General features: G+C 38.8%; 1 protein-coding gene across 2 annotated transcripts in view; it reads left to right on the plus strand.

The window, feature by feature from the left end:
• Positions 1-1,735: 1,735 nt before the first annotated feature.
• LOC111146629 (ATPase family, AAA domain containing 2) overlaps positions 1,736-22,540 on the plus strand; it is a 68,554-nt gene continuing 47,749 nt past the window's right edge. For both annotated transcript variants that reach the window (XR_002640547.1, XM_022502263.1), the window contains exons 1-5: positions 1,736-2,143; positions 14,994-15,142; positions 20,311-20,360; positions 21,630-21,795; positions 22,355-22,457. Coding sequence is in view for 1 of the 2 variants with exons in the window: in XM_022502263.1 (XP_022357971.1) it covers positions 1,976-2,143; positions 14,994-15,142; positions 20,311-20,360; positions 21,630-21,795; positions 22,355-22,457 (636 nt within the window). In the remaining variant the exon portion in view is untranslated. The remainder of the gene's footprint in view (positions 2,144-14,993; positions 15,143-20,310; positions 20,361-21,629; positions 21,796-22,354; positions 22,458-22,540) is intronic.

Raw genomic sequence — 22,540 nt, forward strand, 5'->3', positions numbered from 1 at the left:
ACTAGGTATTTACCCAAAGGATACAAACAGTAATTTGAAGTGGCACCTGCACCCCAATGTTTATATTATAGCAGGAGTGTCCACAATAGCCAAAATATGTCATGAGCCCTGATGTCCATATATAGGTAAATATACATAAATGAATAATGGAATATTATTCACCCATCAAAAAGAAGGAAATCTTAACCATTTGCAATAGCCTGGATGGAACTAGAGGGGATTATGCTAAGTGAAATAAGTAAATCAGAGAAAGACAGTTATCATATAATTTCACTCACATGTGGAATTTAAGAAACAAAACAGAGGATCATAAGGGAAGGGAAAGAAAAAATAAGATGAAGTCAGAGAGGGAGACAAACCATCAGAGACTTAACTATAGGAAACAGGGTTGCTGGAGGGGAGGCGGATGGGGGGATGGGGTAACTGGATAATGGGCATTCAGGAAGGCAATTAATGAGCACTGGGCGTGATTTGTAACTAATGACTCAATAAACTCTACCTCTGAAACTAATAGTACATTATATGTTAATTAATTGAATTAAAATAAATTTTAAACAGAAAACCTTAAAGCTAGGGCCCACAGCCCTGCAAGATCTACTCCTGGAGGCTCTTTCCTTTTTAGTCTCATTAGCCTCCCTGTCCTCCCTTTTCCTCTGCTTGCATCTTTCTTATCCGAAATATACCTAACTTCTTTAGGTCTTTGCTAACACTTACCTGAGAAACCTTCCCTAATCATCCTCTCTAAAATTGAAGGCTTCCCTCTCCCCCTCCCTGCTTTATATTTCTCTTCAGCACTTATGATAATAAATATTTATTTCATTTATTTTCTCTTGCCTTCTGCAAGAATTGAAGCTCCATAAGGGCACTTTTGTACTTATTCACTGCTGTATCCCCAGTGTTGAGAATACTACCTGGCACATAATAGATGCTCAATAAATATTTAACAAATGTCAAATTAAGGAAATGTAGTTATCCAAATCAATAAAACTTATTTCAGTTTCAGGAGAACTCCTCTCACATTCTGATCATTCAGCATGCTGTCTATTTCAAAGTAGTCGAGTAACTGCTGTATCTTAGAGAAGCTGTTTTCTGTAATTCTTTAACAGCAGCAAACATTTATTGAGCTCTTACTAGGTGCAGACACGGTTCTAAGGTATTATATCTTAGAGTCGTTGGTATTCGGATTATTATTACTATTATTACAGTTAATTTACAGCTGAGGAAATTAAGACGGGGAAAGGTGAGTAATTTGCTCAAGATCATACACACGGATAGGGCAGTGATGGGTACAGAACCTGCGCCCTTAACTACAGTATTCTGCAGGGTCATTTTCAGGTCTCTTTCTGTTTTCTTTTTATAGGTAAATTGTTTGAGTTAAGCTATCCGTAAAAAGTTCTTAAGGATCACAGTCAAAACCTGCCTAACGCCCAGTGCTTTATGCCGCTACAGTCAAAGACTCAGCATTTTGCTTTTGAAACCTGCGTGGCGGGAAGCTGACGTTAGGTGGCGGGCGGGGCTGGGCGGAGCCGCCAAGCCCTCTCTAGCCAATCAGAGCAGGCAGGAGCCTCCCTGCCCCCCCCACCCCCGACAGCCACGCGCCAAAATTCCAAACGGGACCTCTCTCCGCTACCCGTCATCTCCCTCCGCCGAGTTCAGCGAGCCGGAACTATATAAGAAAAAGAAGTCAGCGTTCTCCCGCCACTTTCCGCTCGGGTCCTGGTCACTGTCGGTGCAGGCCCTCCTCAACTTCAACCTGAAGTCCTTCGCCCGGCAGAAGGGCGAAAAGTTTCGAGCCGGCCGTTGCAGGGACGCGGCGTAGGCGGGACAGGCGGCGGAGGGATTCCGGATGCGCGCGCTGCGGCCGCTGGCGCGGAGCTAGTGGCGCCAGAATTCGGAGCGCGGAAGAGCCTGAGCGGCTGCCGGTCCGACTGGGACCCGTCTCCCGCCGCGGACGCTGGGCGAGGAGACAGGGAAGATGGTGGTCCTCCGCAGCAGCCTGGAGCTGCACAGCCACTCCGCCTCTTCGGCCACGGACCCTCTGGACCTGTCCAACGAGTTCCTCAGCCTGGAGCAGATCGGTCGGAGGCGGCTCCGTTCGGCCCGAGCCGCTGAACAGTCCGCCGTCACCGCGGCCGCCGCGGGCGTGAGTACCGGCCTGGGGCGGGCCCCTCGGGCAGGGCCTGTACGACTGCCTGCGGCCGGCTGGCCGGGTGGGGCCTGGGGGTGGGCGGCGCGGTCCGGGTGGCAGTTGGTGGGGGGAGGGGGCTGGGAGGAGTGTTGTCGAGGACAAGTAAAATGGAAGGCTTCCGAACATCGGAGCCCCAAGGGGTGTGGGTCAGGGCAAGAGATCGGGCAGTCTGGAACAGGGCTAGGCAGTTCGTCACTACCTCATTTCACGCAAGAGGAAACCGAAGCCCTCCGGAATCTTGGTTTGTGGGGCTGCCCCACCCCCATCTCACACACCTCCCTAACCTAGCGCCCGGGCCCCTGTCCTAGGTTCGCATCTGTTGAGCGCAGCACACGTTAACTAACTCCCTGCCGGATGTAGGATAGATGTTTTGGGGGCCACGGGATTAGAAAGATTGTAATTGAGGTTTCCTGACCTTCATTTGCGATCCAGAGAGGTTCGGATATAAGATAGCCGTGAATAGTACCAGGTTGCATAATGTGGAGCGATGGAGACCAACATTTCACGTACAGCTTACTCACTTAAGCCTCGTTAAACAGCTCCATAAGAATGGATAGTTATGATATCTATGTTACAGGCGAAAAAATGGACTCAAAGTAGCCAGTGACGGGTAGATCTAAAATTGGAACTTGGATCCTCTGCCTCCAAGACCTTTCTCTATTATATCATGCTGCAGTTATAAACAATGTCTATAGGGGATGTTTCCAAGGGGGTGGAGCAGTGAAGTCTTGAAAGAGTTGCTTCTCTTTCTAGGTCTGCAGTACAGATTGGATCTTTGATTGCAGAGGTAAGGCCTGGAGGGAGAGTCTGTCCCTCCACCTCCCTGTGGCAGCTGCTCAAAGAGGCGCAGGTGGAGAAGACCCCGTTAACAAAAGGCTGGAGAAGTTGAGGAAGCAGCACTAGAAAAGTTAAGGCAGCAGGAAGTAGTCTAGTTCTCTTTGAGGGAGGGTAGGCAAAGGGCTGAGAAAAACAGGACCGGAGAGAGGGTTAGGAAGTGGCAAGTCAGAATGAGAGGTCCAGGGAGAGAGAGCACTACAAAACATAGTTAAGAGAGTGACCACTGTATGAAATTAGTTGTCAGTATCCTCTGAAGACAAGCTGTACTGGTTGCTCCTCTCCTGAAGGGAGTGGAAAAGTATGTTTCATCTCTGCAGTTGTCATGCTGAATTGAAAAAAAAAATTTTCCTGACTTTCAGGGTCATTTCTTGATCACATGTTGAGATCTGAGGAGGCCAGACACTTCTGCAGTGTACTGGGGTCCCTTGACTTACTAACGTATGTTCAGAAAATCTGATTATTTCAATAAATATTTATTGAATATTATCTTCTGTACAGTGCTAGATCCTATGACTGTAATGATGTATTGAGCAGTAAGTAATATAGACACTTAAAACAACTGTTTTGAATCTCAGCTTACCAATAATCTCCACTTGATAAAAAAAGGTGATACCACATTTCTAGTGAGGATTAAATGTGATCATGCATGTAAGGAGATTACCTGAACAGTTGGCATATAGTTAGGACTCATTTATTGTCAGCAACTAAGACCACTGTTAATTTGAATGCCCAAACCCATCTTTCCAGTTCTTCGGGCCAAAAACCTGAGATTTGCCCTGACCCAGCTCTCATTTCATATTAACAAATTCTTTTGGTTCTACTTTCAAAGTATATATGGAATCTGACCACTTCTCAGATCCTCTGTTGTTGCCATGTTGGTCCAAGCCATTATCTCTTCCCTAGGTTGTTAAAAGGGATTTTTGACTGGCCTCCTGGTTTTCCACCCTTGTATATAATGATCGCCTTCCACAACTGTCAGTTCTCAGTATAGCTTACAGAGTGATTTTTTTTTTTTAGGATTTTAAAAAATTATTTATTTATTTGACTGACAGAGATCACATGTAGGTAGAGACGCGGGGCGGGTGCGGGGGGAGCTGGCTCCCAGCTGAGCAGGACAGACCGATGTGGGGCTTGATCCCAGGACCCTGAGACCATGACCTGAGCCAAAGGCAGAGGCTTTAACCCACTGAGCCACCCAGGCGCTCCCAGAGTGATCTTTATAAAAGAAAGTTGATCATTCCTCTGCTCAAAAATCTCTAAGAGTGAAAGTTGAAAAGTTTGGGAGTAGCCCTACACCCCTTTTTCTTCATGATGACATCCTCTTCCATTTTTGCCTTTTGCAAAACCTAGTCTATTCCCGTTGTATTGGTCTAGCTGCTTCTTGAATACCAGGGCCTTTGTACTTGTTCTCCCCTGTTGAGAATACTCTTCTCCTGAATATCTGCATGATTTGTTCCTAATTTACCTTCTACATTTTTATAATTTTTTTAAAAGATTTTATTTATTTATTTATTTGACAGAGAGACAGCGAGAGAGGGAACACAAGCAAGGGGAGCAGCAGAGGGAGAAACAGGTTTCCTGCTGAATAGGGAGCCCGATGCAGGACTGCATCCCAGGACCCTGGGATTATGATTTGAGCCAAAGGCTGACACTTAAGAACTAAGCCACCCAGGCTCTCCTTTTATTTTTAATTAAAAAAAAAAAAGTCTCAGAAGTCATAGTATTTAACATTTTCCAAGAACTCAGTCCTCCAACCCTTGTGAGAATAGATATGATCATCTTTGTTTTGCAGGTGAGAGAACCAAGACACAGAGACCTAAATAACGTGCGCGAATTTACTTTTATAATAAGTGATAGAGCTCCAGGTTCTACCTAGGAGAACCTAGGAATCTGTCTCTTTCAAGTTTTGCTAAAACTTTACCTTTTCAGTGATGCTTACCCTAATCATCTTATTTACAATTACAGATCACTCTCATTGACATACCTCTTTACTCTGCTTTATGTTTCCTTATTACTTATCATCTTCTTACATGTTCTATTAACTTCCTACTTTTTAAAATATTTTCTCTCTCCCTAAGTCAGAATGTAACTGTACAGTTCTGGAGTTTGACCTTTTGTTCAGTATTATATTTCTAGGACCTAGGACAGAACCTAGAGTGTAGTAGAGGCATAATAAATATTCGTTGTTAACTATCCTTGGTCTAAAGGAGCTAGTCTAGCAGAGTAGAACTAACACGTCAATATACAGAGACTGTTTGCCATTCTTGCCATATCAATGGTATGTGGTGGCTGAGCAGTTAGCACTCAGATGGATTTTGTAGGGTGAAAGGGATTTATTTACCCACAGGCTAGAATTTCCATTAGGGATTATACCTTTTTGAGACATAGTACTTCTATCTTCTATAAATTCTCCATAGACCAAATTATAATTAAAGGGTTACTTAGCATGGGATTGGATCAAAAGAAATGGTTAGCCCTGATCGATAATGTATTCATGCTGTCAAAGCCTACCAATACCAAAAATGAAACATACCTTTGTGATTGGAATATTTTCTAATTTGGGGTCTTACATTTAATTCATTTGACTTAATTACAGCTTGCTTTTTACATCAGTCATGCATTTCAGAAACTTAACTCCTGATCACCCTGATTGTGTTTAGGTATTCTTATCTGCGAAGCTACATATCTATTGACAGATCATTTTTTAGGTTAAGTTACTTTTTTTTTTTTTTTAAAGATTTTATTTATTTGACAGAGAGAGATCACAAGTAGACGGAGAGGCAGGCAGAGAGAGAGAGAGAGAGGGAAGCAGGCTCCCTGAGATCATGACCTGAGCCGAAGGCAGCGGCTTAACCCACTGAGCCACCCAGGCGCCCTAGGTTAAGTTACTTTTAAAGATGATTAAATTTATTCGTATTTGTTAACTTGGATTTTCCTTTATCTCAGCTCAGAAGGTGACCTTATATTCAATTTCTGAAGGTACTTATAATCACCTGTTTATTAACCTCTTTCTACCTTTATAGTTTGAATATGATCTTAATCAGGTGGGCTTAAGGATTTGCTTGTTTTGGGGTTTTTTTTCGTCCTTACTTGTATGGTTTCCCTGAAGTTTTGTTTAAATTGTTTTCTTTCTTAAACTTTTATTTTCATCCTAATTGGATCATGAGATCTAGCATTTTCATCCATTCAGACGCCCCTTCTGTGGTTTCTTTTTCTACCAGAGTCAGACTAGGCATTGCCTATGTCTGTGCTTTCACGGGTCTGAGGTTCTTTGATTCATATTAAATTTAGGGTTCTCATGTAGTAGGGGATACATAAGGAATAGTAGTGCATTACTTTTAGGTTGCATTTACATACATTTTTTATTAGGTTGTATTTACGTACATTTTTTATTCTATATGTTCGGTAAAATAAAATATGCTGTGGTATGTAGAAGTTTTTAAGTTGTCTTATTTTAAAAGTTTGAAAAGTACTATGAATGACACATATGTACAACATATGGAAGATTCTTTTTTTTTTTTTTTTTAAAGATTTTATTTATTTATTTGTCAGAGAGAGAGAGAGGGAGAGAGAGCAAGCACAGGCAGACAGAATGGCAGGCAGAGGCAGAGGGAGAAGCAGGCTCCCTGCTGAGCAAGGAGCCCGATGTGGGACTCGATCCCAGGACACTGGGATCATGACCTGAGCCGAAGGCAGCTGCTTAACCAACTGAGCCACCCAGGCGTCCCTGGAAGATTCTTTAAAACGTGGTATATAGGGGCGCCTGGGTGGCTCAGTGGGTTGGGCCTCTGTCTTCTGCTTGGGTCGTGATCTTAGGGACGTGGGATCGTGCCCCGCGGCGGGCTCTCTGCTCAGCGGGGAGCCTGCTTCCCCCCTCTCTCTGCCTGCCTCTCTGCCTACTTGTGATCTCTGTCTCTGTCAAATAAATAAATAAAATCTTTTTAAAAATTAAAAAAAAAAAAAACTTGGTATATAACACAACACAGAAAAATGAAAAGTGTACAGTTTAGTGAATTATCACAAAGCATAAATAGGAATATTTTGACATGTTGCTATGACTGTTGCATCCTGAAGTTGAGTGACATGGCTCTCTGAATTCAAGAGTGTGTACTTGTTTGATGTAGTGATAGGCAGTCCATTTTTGTCAGTTTGTATTAAAGACTGGCCATTGATTTTATGCTTAGAAGTTGCAATTTTTAGGGGCACCTGGGTGGCTCACTCGGTTGGGCATCTGCCTTCGGCTCAGGTCATGATCCCAGAGTCCTGGGATCAAGCCCTGCATCAAGCTCCCTGCTTGTTGGGGAGCCTGTGTCTCCCTCTCCTGCTCCCCCTGCTTGTGAGTGTGCTCGCTCTCTCACGCTCGCTCGCTCTCTCTGCCAAATAAATAATCTTAAAAAAAAAAAGTTACAACTTTTAGAACAGAGATCTGATGAAATATTGTTCAAGATGGATTATACTGAGGGTGCCTGGGTGGCTCAGTCAGTTAAGTGGCTGCCTTTGGGTCAGGTCGTGTTCCCCGGGGTCCTGGAATTGAGACCCGCATTGGGTTCCCTGCTCAGTAGAGAGCCTGCTTCCACCTCTCCCTCTGCCTGCCCTCTGCCTACTTGTGCTCTATCTCTCTGTCAAATAAATAAAATCTTAAAAAAAAAAAAAAAAAAGATGGATTATAGTGAACAAATATGGAGTTTGGAAGACCAATGAAAAGATTATAATATTAATAGCTATCAGCTACATAGTAGTCGCTGTATACCAGGCATGGTACCTAAGATACACACATAAATTTGCCTTATTAAGTAACTATTATTATTATCTCCATTGCAGATGTGGAAGTCAAGACACAGAGACCTTATGTAACTTGGACAAAATTGTACAGTTCTAAGTGACATCCCAAGGATCAATCCAAGGCAATCTGTCATTAAGAGTTTGGGCTCTTAATTGATACATTATTGTCTCAATAGTCCAAAGAATAGAAAACTAGAAGCTAAATTAAGGTGATACTAGAAGGAACAGAAAAAAATGCTAAATAATACTGCAAGGGGTCAGAGAGTTTAGATACAAATAGGGAAGGCAGTGTTGTTTCTAAAGAGGTGAGCAATAGGGGCGCCTGGGTGGCTCAGTGGATTAAAGCCCCTGCCTTCAGCTAAGGTCATGATCTCAGGGTTCTGGGATTGAGCCCCGCATTGGGCTCTCTGCTCATCAGGGAGCCTGTTGCCCCTCCACACACCTGCCTCTCTGCCTACTTGTGATCTCTGTCTGTCAAATAAATAAATAAAATCTTTAAAAAAAATTTAAAAAGGTTAAGATTATATATCTTTGGGAGTCACCTACATAAAACTGGTAGTTGAGTTCTTAAAGGTGAATAGAAAACACAAATATAGGGGCGCCTGGGTGGCTCAGTGGGTTAGGCCGCTGCCTTCAGCTCAGGTCATGATCTCAGGTCCTGGGATTGAGCCCCACATCGGGCTCTCTGCTCAGCAGGGAGCCTGCTTCCTCCTCTCTCTCTGCCTGCCTCTCTGCCTGCTTGTGATCTCTCTCTGTCAAATAAATAAATAAAAATTCTTTAAAAAAAAAAAAAAAGAAAACACAAATATATTTAAGAAGATCTGAAGTAATGGCTCTATTTTAAGGATGAGAAAAGGATGAATTGTTTTTAAGAGAGTATCATATGAACCACAGGGTCAAAGCATTTAAAGAAGGGAGTGATCAGCTGCGTAGAAATCAGTGAGGTAGAGCAGAGGCCATTGGATTTAACTTTCAGGTAATTGTTTTGGGGCTATTGTAAGAGCTGTAGAGGTAGAAATCAAATTGCAGGAGCTTTTGGAATGGATCCGTGGTGAAGACTTGACCATGTCTATGTTTAAAGATGAAGCTAAGGAGGGATATCACAGCTATACTGGGTTAGAATATTCTTTTTTTTTTTTTTTTTTAAGATTTCATTTATTTATTTGACAGAGAGAGAGATGACAAGTAGGCAGAGAGGCAGGCAGAGAGAGAGGAGGAAGCAGGCTCTCTGCTGAGCGGAGAGCCCGATGCGGGCCTCGATCCCAGGACCCTGGGACCATGACCTGAGCCGAGGGCAGAGGCTTTAACCCACTGAGCCACCCAGGCGCCCGGGTTAGAATATTCTGATGAAGTTTTCAAGGAGCCCTATGTCTGCATGCTTATTTAACTGTGATTTAAAACATTAGGTTTATACCTCATTTGTTGGGTTGATATTTGAATTGATTCAGCCAACTAACCCATATATTTTTTGTTATGAATTAAAGCTTGGATAAGTGCGGTCTTGTTTGGGAAAACAACATATTACTTAGTATATTTCTATTATACAATTGTGTCTACTTTGGGGAAAAGATTTTGTTACTGTAGTTGCTTCTTGTCTACTAACTTACTGATTCTGCAAGATTATAAGAGACTTAAAAAGCTAACAAAATATATTTTTTCCCCTTTAAAACTCCACTTTGGAAGAACTATTAGTGCTCTCAGTGTTTAAGTAGATTTTAGCAAAACAATGAGGACACTACATCTGCAGGTTTAGTTTTCAGATTAAGTATGTTTTCTTTTTGCTTTTTACTTCATAGGATAATTCTTTCTAGTAATGCAAGTTCTAAAATGTTAAAAATAGAAAGTGAAAGTCCTCATTTCTATCATCCAGTGTTAATTACTGTCACCGGTTGATATTTAACTCCCCTCTTGAGAATTATTTTGAAAAGCCATATTAAAATGTGACTTTGGTTTAATAACTGTGCTACGTGTACAGGATAGCTCATCTAGAGGTATTTATAACACAAAAAAATTGCAGATAGTTTAGATATACATTAAGCAGTTTGTTAAATTGATTCATGTAATACCTGGAATACTAGTCATTCATTTTATTTTATTTTTTCAGATTTATTTCCTTATTTTGAGAGAGAGAGAATGAGCAGGGTGAGGCAAAGTGGGGGAGAGAGTCCCCAGTAGACTCCCTGCTGAGTGCAGAGTTTGATCCCACAACCCTGAGATCATGACCTGAGCCTAAAACGAGTCAGCCACTTAACGGAGTCACCCAGACACTCCTAGTCATTCATTTAAAAAGATTTTTAGAATAATATTTGATGGCATGAGGAAATGTTTTGTATTACTAGAAAAAAGTTACAAAACATAAATAATATCCCAATTTAAAAGTCATGTGAATATGATTGCGTAGAAGAGAATAGTTCTTCTGTACCAGAAGATTAACAGTGATTATCATGGGTAGCTAGAGTTAAGAGTGACATTTTCATCTTTGTGCTTTTCTTCTTTTTTCCCAATTATAATGGGCATGTTTTGCTTTTATTTTTATACTGCTTTTTTAAGAAATATTTTTGAAAGTTATTATTTTAAAATTTCCCAGTGTGTACATCTATATAGGTGATTCCCCAGGAGCCTGTTTTATTTGTTTTTTCATGCTGTTAAGGAAAGCCTTTCTTGATGCCTAGTACTTGTTTGGAGAGTATGAACGAAGCCACTCACTATGCAAGTCAAAGATTCTCTTATACCACTTATAAAATTAAATCTTCCAAGTTTTTCAGGGAATCTTTTTTCCCAGTAGTTAGCACCCCCCCCTTTTTGCCTATGGAAACAAACCTTTTTTATTATTCCCAGGAATAGAGTGACATTTACTTTCTTTTTTTATTGTAATAATTGTAGATAATATAAAATGTGCCATTTTAACCATTTTTAAGTGTACAGTTCAGTAGCATTAAGTACACTCATTCATTCTGCAACCATCATCGCTGTCCACCTCCAGAATTGTTATGTTCCAAACTAAAACTCTGTACCCATTTAATAACTCCCATTCTTCCTTCCTCCTAGCACCTAACAACTACCTTTCTTTCTGTCTTTATGAATTTGACTACCCTGGACCCTAGAGGAAACATACAGTATTTGTCCTTTTGTTACTGACTTATTTCCTTAGCATAATGTCTTCAGGTTCATACTTATTGTATCAGTATGTTAACATTTACTTCCTTTTTAAGGCTGAATAATATTTTACTGTAAGTACCACAATTTTTTAATCCATTCATCTATCAATGAACTTTTAGATCGCATCTACCTTTGGCCATTGCAAATAACGCTCCTATGAATAGGAGTACACAAATGTCTGCTCTCATTTGTTTTGAGTATACCCAGAAGTAGGATTCCTGGATCACATGGTAATTCTCTGTTTAATTTTTTGAGGAATTGCCATATTATTTTCCATAGTGGCTGCACTATTTTGCATTCCCACCAGCAATGTACGAGGGTTCCAGTTTCTCCACATCCTTGCCAACACTTATTTTCTCTTTTTTATAAAAAAAATCCTAACAAATGTGAAGTGACATCTCATTTGTGGGTTTGATTTTGTATTTGTCTATGACTGGTTATGTTGGGCATCTTTTCATGTGTTTATTGGCCATTTGTATATATTCTTGGGGAAATGAATTTCTTGGGGAAATTCAAGTCTTCTGCCTATTTTTTGTTTTTTTTGTTGTTGTTGTTTAAATATAGGAGTTCTTTATATATTATGGATATCAATCCTTTGTCAGATACATGATTTGTAAATATGTTCTAGTCCATGGGTTTCCATTTCATTCTGTGGATAGTGTCCTTGGCACAAAAGTTTGTAATTTTGATGAAGTCTAGCTTATCTATTTTTTCTTATCTGTGCTTTCAGTATCACATCTAAGAAATCTTTGCCAAATCCAGTGTAATGAAAGTTTTCCCGTATTTTCTTCTAAGAATGTCTAAATTTTTAGCTCCGTATTCCCTTGTACATTTTTTTTAAGGGTTTTTACTTCTTTATTTGACAGAGATCACAAGTAGGCAGAGAGGCAGGCAGAGAGAGGAAAGGAAGCAGGCTCCCTGCTGAGTGGAGAGCCCGATGTGGGGCTCAATCCCAGGACGCTGAGATCATGACCTGACCCGAAGGCGGAGGCTTTAACCCACTGGAGCCACCCAGGCACCCCTCTCTTGTACATTTTTAGTTTCCTTTAAAATGCTTTTGCTATCTAAGGTGTTCCCCATTCCCATTGGTTTAAATAGTTAGAAAGGAGATCATTTCAGTCATTGTTTAGTGTTGACATTAAAAAATGAAACTATTATACCAGTCTTTTTATCTATTGAAATTTGAAAACCATAGTTATGTGATACCTGTCTTGGAACATTAAAAACATAATACATAAGCATGCTTCTTTAGCAATCAGAAATGTTATCTTGATTCTTTTTTTTCCTCCTTTAATTTGTATTTCTAATTCATGGAAGCCACAGCATTTTTTTTTTAAAGATTTTATTTATTTATTTGTCAGAGAGAGGGAGAGAGAGCGAGCACAGGCAGACAGAATGGCAGGCAGAGGCAGAGGGAGAAGCAGGCTCCCTGACGAGGAAGGAGCCCGATGTGGGACTCGATCCCAGGACGCTGGGATCATGACCTGAGCCGAAGGCAGCTGCTTAACCAACTGAGCCGCCCAGGCGTCCCAAGCCACAGCATTTTATCTTGATATATTTTTATACTTAAAACTAATTTATTAAGTATCCTTTCACGCTTGTAAAACAAAATTTAAACTTTTTAATACTTTTCTGTGATCACAAGTCTCTAAGAAAATACAGCTTATAATATTCAATTGATGCAAACAACAAAAGCATACTTACTTTGATTAAAAATGATGAAACAGAAAGTGAGATTTCATTGGGATTTCATGTGATTGAAGTCCCAGCAATTAGTTCATATGTCTGTGGAAGAATCTTACTGCTGAAGCCAGTGTTTGGCATCAGTTCCATTGTTCTTATAAGTGTAAGCACCGGGAAACATTGTTCATATAAATAAGTAGGCAGTAATGAAAGGAGTTTAGCAGTGCCACCCAGTTTTTCTGGCTTATATACCAAAAACACTTGCCAAAATTATTTTTTATGGTCTTTTAGCTTGATTAGGTCTCTTTTCAATTTTGTTGAAAGCAGAGAATGAGAAACTGCCTCACAAAAGAAAGGATTTGTTGCCGATCTCTGTCATTCAGTTTCTTAACACCTAACACTAGTGTTTTTCATTGTTTGGCTTTAGGAAGATTTTTAGGGCCTTGAGGCAGTCCATCATAGTAAGATTCAGAATGAGTGAGTGAGGTGACTTTCTTTTGTAAAGTGAGAGAAAGGTAAATGAAAGAAGATGCCTTCTCAGGCAGATCAGTTTTAAGAAAAAGTACATAGGGAAGTTAAGAATCTGGAAGTAGATTCCCATAAAATTTTTCTTAGAAAGTCTTGTTATATTACATCTAAGATGTAGGTGTTCATTTTAAAAATAATACACCTACTTAAAACATCCTTACGTATTTTTTCAAACATCTTTATATATAGGTACACTGATAAAAGTAACAAAGCCATACATATCACTAATATTTTATGAAGTACCTGTTTAATTTTTTTTTAAGATTTTATTTATTTGACAGAGAGAAAGAGAGATCACAAGTAGTCAGAGAAGCAGGCAGAGAGAGAGGGGGAAGTAGGCTCCCTACTGAGCAGAGCCCGATGTGGGGGGCTCGATCCCAGGATCCTGAGATCATGACCTGAGCCGAAGGCGGAGGCTTAACCCACTGAGCCACCCAGGTGCCCCAATACCTGTCTAATCAACACAAATCTTTGTGGATTAAATATCCTTATTTTACTTGTGAACCAGTGAGATATTCTGCTCAAAGCAAAATTAAATGACGAAATGTCCTGATAAAACAAAATGAAATGACTATGTAAAGCCAGCCTAAAGGGGGGGGTGGGTAATACTAATATTGCAGGTTTTTTAAAATACTGTCTGTTTTTTTTTTTAATTATCAATTTTCAGAGTAGTACAGCATGTAATCAGTGTTGTTAGGTACTTTTACTTTCTCTTCTTATGTGAAAGTTGCATTTATATGGGGACACTTGCCTGGGTGCCTCTGTCGGTTGATTCAGCCTTTGGCTCAGGTCATGATCCCAGGGTCCTGGAATCAAGTCCCACGTTGGGCTCCTTGCTCAGCAGGGAACCTGCTTCTTCCTCTGCTTGATGCTCCCCTTGTTCATGCTCTGTCTCTGACAAATAAATAAATAAATCTTTAGAAAAAGAAAGAAAGTAGCCTTTATATGATTTCAGAGAGATGTGTGTGAACTTTTGGATACTTTCCGACAGAACCTCTATAGCTCATAAAGTAGCCACTAAGAGAAATGCTAGTCTATTGAACAATAATAAAGTCACATAGAGAACTGTGGCTTTTACAGCAGATGAACCATACATAAACAGTCTTTGAATTCAGATGTTGCATCATCGGGATGAAACTGAAATAGATGGTCTTTTTTTTTTTTTTTTTTTTTTTTAAAGATTTTATTTATTTATTTGACAGAGAGAAATCACAAGTAAGCAGAGAGGCAGGCAGAGAGAGAGGAGGAAGCAGGCTCCCCGCTGAGCAGAAAGCCCGATGTGGGGCTCGAACCCAGGACCTGGGATCATGACCCGAGCCGAAGGCAGCGCTTAACCCACTGAGCCACCCAGGCGCCCCTGAAATAGATGGTCTTAACTCCTTTTTATCATCCAAGGCCAAATTAACAATTCTGCTGGTCTAGTCGAAGGTTGCTGCCAGTGGGTTGCATGGCAGGCAATGGTTTGCGTATCTTTCTACTTTCTGTAGCCTTAAAATAAAGGCGTATTTAGTGTCATGAGCCATTACAACTTTTTGTCAGTTGGGGAAAACCTTTTTAGACTGCTTGCTATGAAACAGAACTATAAGCCATCAATAAATCTTCTGTTCGCCATTTCATAGACATTGCTGATACGTGTTTATCATAAAAATGATTATTTAGTTTAAATACTGTTGTAGTTTCTTGGGGAGATGCAGAATGATGCTGCCCCAAAAGCAGTTGTTACAAACTTGTAATCAAAGAAAACTCTCAGAAGGAGTTGAACTTGGGGATTTTGACTGAAGAAAAACTTAGATCCCTTTCTCAATTTTTCTTATAGGACGCGTCTTCAGTTAAAGAAGTTGAGACCTACCGCCGGACACGTGCTTTGAGATCTTTGAGAAAAAATGCCCAGAATTCTTCAGATTCTAGTTTTGATAAGAATTTGGAAATAACAGAGAAACATGCTAATGGAAGGCATTTTACAAGGTAAAACAAGATGGTTGAATGCTAATTCAAAACAGTTTTAAAATAATTTAGGATTTGCATCAATTTTTAAGTGTATTCTTGCCCCATCATCAAGACTCCAGGGTTGTAAAATATATTTTGAAATGAAACTGCCACAGATTAATATTACTGAGTTAAAATTTTAATATGTGCTGTTTTTATATTCTTGTTCAAAGACGATATTTGCGATATGTGTGAGCACAGCTGACAAAGTTGCTTGATAATTACTTGAGTATCTGTGTGACTTTGTGATTTCAACTTGCTTATGATATGTGGTTCTGCTTCATACTTAATACAAAGTCTTTATTTAAAATAGTAGTTATTTTTCTCATCATTTGCTATCAAGTATTTCATCAGTTCTGAGTCATTTATGAATTTGTGTGTTGGTGCATTTCTAAAAGCAGTCTTCACGTAGGAAGTGGAACTTTTTTTTTTTTAACTCGTCTAAGGGGACTAGATGATTTATACATACGTAAATTTCATTTCTCAAGAACCCTGAGCTAGATAGCCTGAATTCCACTTTAATATTCAAGAAATTATTTTCAGTGAATTAGGTAGTTAGGTAATCCAGGGAACTTGGATTTGTTTGGTTTGGGACAGATTTAAATCTAATTAGCTAAAAACCTTCACTTTTCCTCCCACTTTGGTGGGCCTGACATAAATGTGAGGGGTGCCAATTAGAATAAAATTTCTTTGATGAAATAATTGCTTTATACATTAATTCTTCTCATAAAGAAATTTTTGATAGTAATTCACAAGACTGGAACCCTCCTACTTTTTTTTTTTTAAAGACTTATTAAATAATCTTCTACACCCAATGTGGGACTCAAGCTTATGACTCTGAGATCAAGAGTCACATGCTCCACTGTCCAAGCCAGCCGAGCACCCGTAGGGTGCTCCTATTCTTAATTAAAACCTTGATTATTTTGTGTAACATTTTCCAGATAAGTGACATCGTGCCTTTTGCTTTTTGTTAGTATTATTTAAATAGTCTCTCATTATATAAATTTGCATCATTTCATCCATTTATTTTATTTTTTTTAAGATTTAAAAAAAATTTTTTTTATTTGACAGAGAGAGAGATCACAAGTAGGCAGAGAGGCAGGCAGAGAGAGAGGGGGAAGCAGGCTCCCCGCTTAACCCACTGAGCCACCCAGGCACCCCCATTTCATCCATTATTTATGGTGTGTTTACTACTGTATTTCACAGGATCCAAGATAGCAGAATTGAAACACTCATTGTTTTATGAGACAGTAAAAAAGAAAAAACTCTGAAAGTTAAAATAAGATATTTCATCAATTTTAAGACACATCCTAATTTCAGAGATGTTAAAAATGGAGGGAAATGTATGATTTACAGAACTGGTGAAATACAATTTAAGCTACCCTGTATTTCTGAAACTTGAAGTTTTTTGGGGGTCAGGAAAGTGGGCCATGGATTCTCTGTGAGAATTTTAAACTTTATTTCATGATTTGAAGAAAAAATAAACATTCTGGATCATCTAAATTGCTACCTTCTAGAGAATAGTCAAAATTTCAGGCCCTACATTGGTGTTTACAACTAAGTAGGCACCACCTAGTACTGCTTGAGTTAGCGCAGGTTCATGAGGTAAAAATTGAGTCTGACCTTGATACATAAGTGATACTTTGAAGAGGAAGCCATGGATTTGATGTCATGACATGCTGTTCAGATGAGATTTTGGAGCACTTGAAATAAAGAGAAGTGGATGAATTGAGTCATGATACACAACAAACATGATGTACAACATACCAAACTCAAGAGAAACTGTACCACAGTTACAGTGTGTCTGTACCACATTCACACAACAAAGGGCTATTTTATTTCAGCAAAACCTCATATGTTAATATTTTTGTTAGTGGTTTTATTGGTTTTATTTGTATAAGATATAAATGAATTTCTCTTTAGTTTGGCTTGTATATAGTCATAAAAAATTTAATGTGGGGGGGTACCTGGTGGCTCATTCGGTTAAGCATCAGACTCTTGATTTCAGCTCAAGTCAGGATCTGGGGTTCTGGCATCTAAGCACAGCGTCAGGCTCTGCAGTCAGCAGGGAGTCTCCTTAAGGATTCTCTCCCTCTGCCCTTCCCCTTGCTCACTCTCACATGCACTGTCTCTCTCAAATAAATCAAAATTTTTTTTAATAAATCAATCTTTAAAAAAAAAAAAGAATGCTAAAAATGTAATGTTGGAAGTCCTTAAAAGTCTTTACTTTTAAAAGTATATGTACCTTACTCAAGTTTATGAAACATTGTCCTGGCCTTTATGCTCAAACGCTATTAGAGGAGTGTTAAAATAAGTGCTTTTTCGATCTAGATCTAAAGATGAGTGACTTGGTATTTTGGAATTTGATTCCTTTTAAAATATATTGAATTGCTGTCTTTTAAAATTTTTTTATTTTTATTTTTATTAGAGAGGGAAGAGAAGAGGGAGGGGGAGAAAGAGGATCTTAAGCAGACTTCACATCCAGTGAGGAGCCTGACCCGGGGCTCGATCTCATAACCCCTGAGATCATGACCTGAGCTGAAATCAGTAGTTGGATGCTTAACCAATTGATCCAACGAGGCACCTCTAAAATTGTTTTTGAATAACAACTTAATGGAGATGTAATTGACATACCGTAAGATTCACAATATTGTGCTGTCATCGCTGCTGTCCAGTTTCGCAACATTTTCATCACCCCAGAAAGAAACCCTATATCTCCCACCCTCATCTCCCTCCTCCCCACTGGCCCCTTGGAAGCCACTAATCTACTTTCTGTCTTTATGAATTTGCCTATTCTGGACATTTTATGTAAATGGAATCATATTCATGGCCTTTTGTGTCTGGCTTCTTTCCCTCAGTATGATGTTTTGAAGGTTTATTTTACTGTAGTACCTCTCAGCACTTCATTCTTTTTTTGCTGAGTAAGATTCCATTGCATAAATACATCATGTTTTGTTTATCCACTCATGAGTTGATGAACATTTGGATTGTTTCTACTTTGTGGCTGTTTTGAATGATATTGTGAACATTGGTGTTCAAATTTTGTGTGGACATAGGGTTTTGATTGATTGGAGGTATATACCTGGAAGTGAATTGCTGGGTCAAATGGCAACTGTTTTAACATTGAGGAACTGCTGAGTAGTTGGCTAAAGCAGCTGTACCATTTTCCATCCCCATTAGCAGCAAATGAGGGTTCCAGTTTCTCCAGTCCTCATCAACACTTGTCATAGTCTTTGGCTCTAGCCATTTTTAGTGAGTGTAAAAGTATCTTTGTGGTTCTGATTTACATTTCCTTGATGGTTAATAGCATTGGATATCTTTTCATGTGCTTATTGGCTATTTATATGTCTTCTGTGGAGAAGAACTTCTATTTTAAAAAATAATCTGTGTATTCAGACTTTATTACAAAGACTGTTATTTTACATAGTGATAACATTAGGCTCTGTTTGTATAAGACTTAGAGAAACTGGCCCTCAGTATTGAATTTTGGTTTATGTAGTTTCCTGCTGCTTATTAGGGTGATCCTTTTTGCTGTTGCTAGTTTGCCTGACTGTAGTAATCTCTCTACTTACTTCCTTTCTGTGTCCCTCCATCTGTTTTGTTTTCTGTCTGAAGCTCAAAGACCAGGAGACCAAAACTGTTAGAATAATATAGAAAGATTTGAGTAACTGTACCTGAGGGCAGGATCTATATTTTTTTGGTTCTGGAGTTCCTAACTAGGGTCCAGTAATTGTAGTTTTCAGGGGGCACATGATGAAACCTCTGAAATAATGTATAAATTTGTATGTGTGTATATAGTTTTCGAGGTAGAAAAGATCTGTAGCTTTTATCAGATTTACAGAGGTTAACAAATGTCCAGGCACCTGTTTCTATGAACAGTTTCACTGGGACACAGCCATACCCATTCGTTCTAAGGCTGTTTTCCTGCTTCAGTGTCAAAGTTGTTGTATGACAAGAGACTGTATGACTCACAAACCTAAATATTTACTATCCAGCTGTTTAAGGGGAAAGGTGCTCCTGTTTCCCTAAAGGCAAGAAGGAAAGAAAGAGAGGAAGGGAAAGAAGTAAAGAAGGACAGAGAGGGAGCGAGAGAAAAAAAGAACAAACATTGCTTTAATCATTGTGTTCCTAGCATTTAATAGGGGCCTTGTTTATAGAAGTGTAGAACTACATGGTATGGAGGGAGGGGGCTCCTTTATGAGAAATGTCTATGAGCCCATGAACAGACGAGGCCTTGACCTGTGGATGGATTGCTCACATGTTTTTATTTTGTTCTTGGTTCTTACCAAAAGAGAATTAGTGATGACTTACATTGCTGTAAGTATATATGATTTAACTCTTCTGGCTAAGATGGTTCCATTTTATTTTAAAGTGTCACATTTGAAATCACATGTGTATAATGAGCCCACTTCTAAATAGCTTGACACATGGGTTGTTTAATAGATGTAGCTATCCAAATATGGATAATTGAATCCCTAAAAATAAATTAATGAGATAAACGGTTTTGTTTGCTCAGTGGGTTTTGGTAAAAAATGAGGAGAAGATCATTGTTTTTTTAAAACCTTGGAAAGTTTTCTTTCCTATTTCAGTAGATACTGTCTGCCAGTTTGTAAGTGAGATATCTGATTCACAAATGGGATTGTTTCTGCGTATGAAAGATAATGCATGTCATATAGAGATTGTAGCCAGCAAATGTTTTTAGAAGAAAATTAACATATTTTTAAGGGATATTAGTTCTGTTTATAGTTATAAATATCTCAAGGATGTGGGATCACTATATCCCTGTGGTATAAAATACATTGTCTTGTTTTTGCTCAATACTTACAGTTCAATTAAACCTATTTAGGCTAAGGATATAATTTCTTTTTTTAAGTTGGATACTTTGATTTGATTAATTCTGTTTAAGAATTAATATATATATCATTGCATTTCACAACAGGGTTCTCAGATTTTGTTTAGCCCTAACTGACATAAGCATGGATACTCTAAAGCTTTTTAATTTTTGGTGTTTTTCAGGCTTTTAGGTATCTAGGAGTATTTACTCTCTAAGCTGATAGACCTTTTTACCCTACTTTGTAGTATTATGAAATAGAAGATTTAAAATTATGTCAATTATTTTTAATTATTTAATATATTTTTTCATATAGGCAGTTGGCCAGACAGCAGGCTGATAAGAAAAAAGAAGAGTGCAAAGAAGGTAAGTAATGTTAAAGGCATTTCAGATTGAAAACATGTAAGTCATATTTTGTTTACAGATATATTGAGGTACATAAAATAAACTGTACATATTTAAAGTGTGTAGTTTGTTGGTTTGTTAAAAGTGTCTGCCGTGAAGCCACCACCACAGTAAGATAGTGGAGTGAATGTCACTGCCAAAAACTTCCTCAGGCCTCTTTATAATCACTCCCTCAACTCCTGTCCAGGCCTTCCACACACCAAGATTCCTAAGCAATCACCAGTCTGCTCTCTATCACTGTAATTTAGTTTTCATTTTCATTTTCATTTCATTTTCATTTGCATGTAAATGAAATTATGCAGTTACATTCTTTTTGTCTGGCTTTCTTTCTCTTAGCATAATTGCTTTGAGTATCATCCACATTGTAGCATTTTCTTGCCAAGTATTCCATTATATGGATATACCACAGTTTGGTTCCCCCCAGTTTTATTGTAATATATTGACACATAACATTGTGCATGTTTAAGGTATACAGTAAATGTTGACTTTTGGTACATTTATATCTTGTAAAATGATTACTATCATAGCTTTAGCTAACACTAGCATCATGTTGCATAATTACCATTTCTTTTTTGTGGTGACAACATTTAAGATCTGCTCTCTTAGCAACTTGTCTTATAGGTGGAAATTTATATTCTGACCAACATCTCTCCTTCTCCCTCACTTGCCAGTCCTTGGTAACTAAGATTTAGTCTCTGTTTCTGTGAGTTTGGCTTTTTTTAGATTCCACATTTAAATGATGTTACACAGTATTTGTCTTTCTCTGACTTCTTTAATTTAGCATCCTGCCCTCAAGGTCCATCCATGTTATTGCAAATGGCAGGATTCTTCTTTCTCGTGGCTGAATGGTAGTCTGTTGTATAATGTGTATATTTTACGTCGTCTTTATCCATTCATCCATTGAGGAACACTTGGATTTTTTTCCCGTAATTAGTTTATTACTCTTTTGGTGGACACTGAGTTGTTTCCAGTTCGGGGCTATCACATTTGAACATTTGTGTACAAATTTTTGTATTACATATCTTTCCTTTCCTCTGGAAAGCAGAACACTGGATCATACGGTAGGTGTATGTTGTGACTTTATTTTTGTTTTCTATTATTTTTAAGAAAAGTAAGTTCAAGATCTTGTGATTTGTTATATGAAAGTGTAGCTATTCAGTTGTTGATTTTAGAATCAGTTTATAAATGCCATTACTTAAAATCTTCCCATTTTATGTACACATCTTGAAGACAAAGTGATTCCAGTTACTCGGTCACTGAGGACTAGAAACATTGTTCAAACTAAAGAACACTTGCACGAAGAGAATGGTGATGTTGAAGTTCGCCGCAGTTGCAGGATTAGGAGCCGCTATAGTAGTGTGAACCAGTCTGTGCTGTTTGACAAACTTATAACGAAGTAAGTAAAAATTATTTAGATCAAGATGATTTAGCTGGAAAAACTTTTTGTTGGGGAGGGGTCATAAATTTAAATTTAAACTAGCTTGCATATTCAGCCGTGTAAAGCATAAGGGAGACTGATTATTAGAGGGCTTTGTAATAGTTCTATATATGTATTTAAATTCTCGGAAGGAAATTTTAGAATATTTTTACGCAGGTAAATTAGTGCCTCGTATAAAGATATTTAAAATCCCAGCACTCGGGCGCCTGGGTGGCTCAGTGGGTTAAGCCGCTGCCTTCGGCTCAGGTCATGATCTCAGGGTCCTGGGATCGAGTCCCACATCGGGCTCTCTGCTCAGCAAGAAGCCTGCTTCCTCCTCTTTCTCTCTCTCTGCCTGCCTCTCCGTCTACTTGTGATCTCTCTCTGTCAAATAAATAAATAAAAAAAAAATAAAAATAAATAAATAAATAAAAATAAAATCCCAGCACTCAAAAAATACAATGGAAGACAAATAAAGTTTTTTAAAATGTACTACTCTTTAACAGTTTTAGCTCATATTATGTCAATTTTCTTAAAGCACTGCCGAAGCTGTACTTCAGAAAATGGATGACATGAAGAAGATGCGTAGACAGCGAATGAGGGAACTTGAAGACTTGGGAGTGTTTAATGAAACAGAAGAAGTAAATCTATCCTTCCTCAGCCCTGAAACTAGTGTAACATTGTGTGTCAACTATACTGCAATAAAAAAGAATATGTGTGTATA

This window comes from Enhydra lutris, unplaced genomic scaffold, assembly GCF_002288905.1.
Source record: "Enhydra lutris kenyoni isolate GAN:26980312 unplaced genomic scaffold, ASM228890v2 scaffoldscaffold14, whole genome shotgun sequence".
Lineage (NCBI taxonomy): Eukaryota > Metazoa > Chordata > Mammalia > Carnivora > Mustelidae > Enhydra > Enhydra lutris.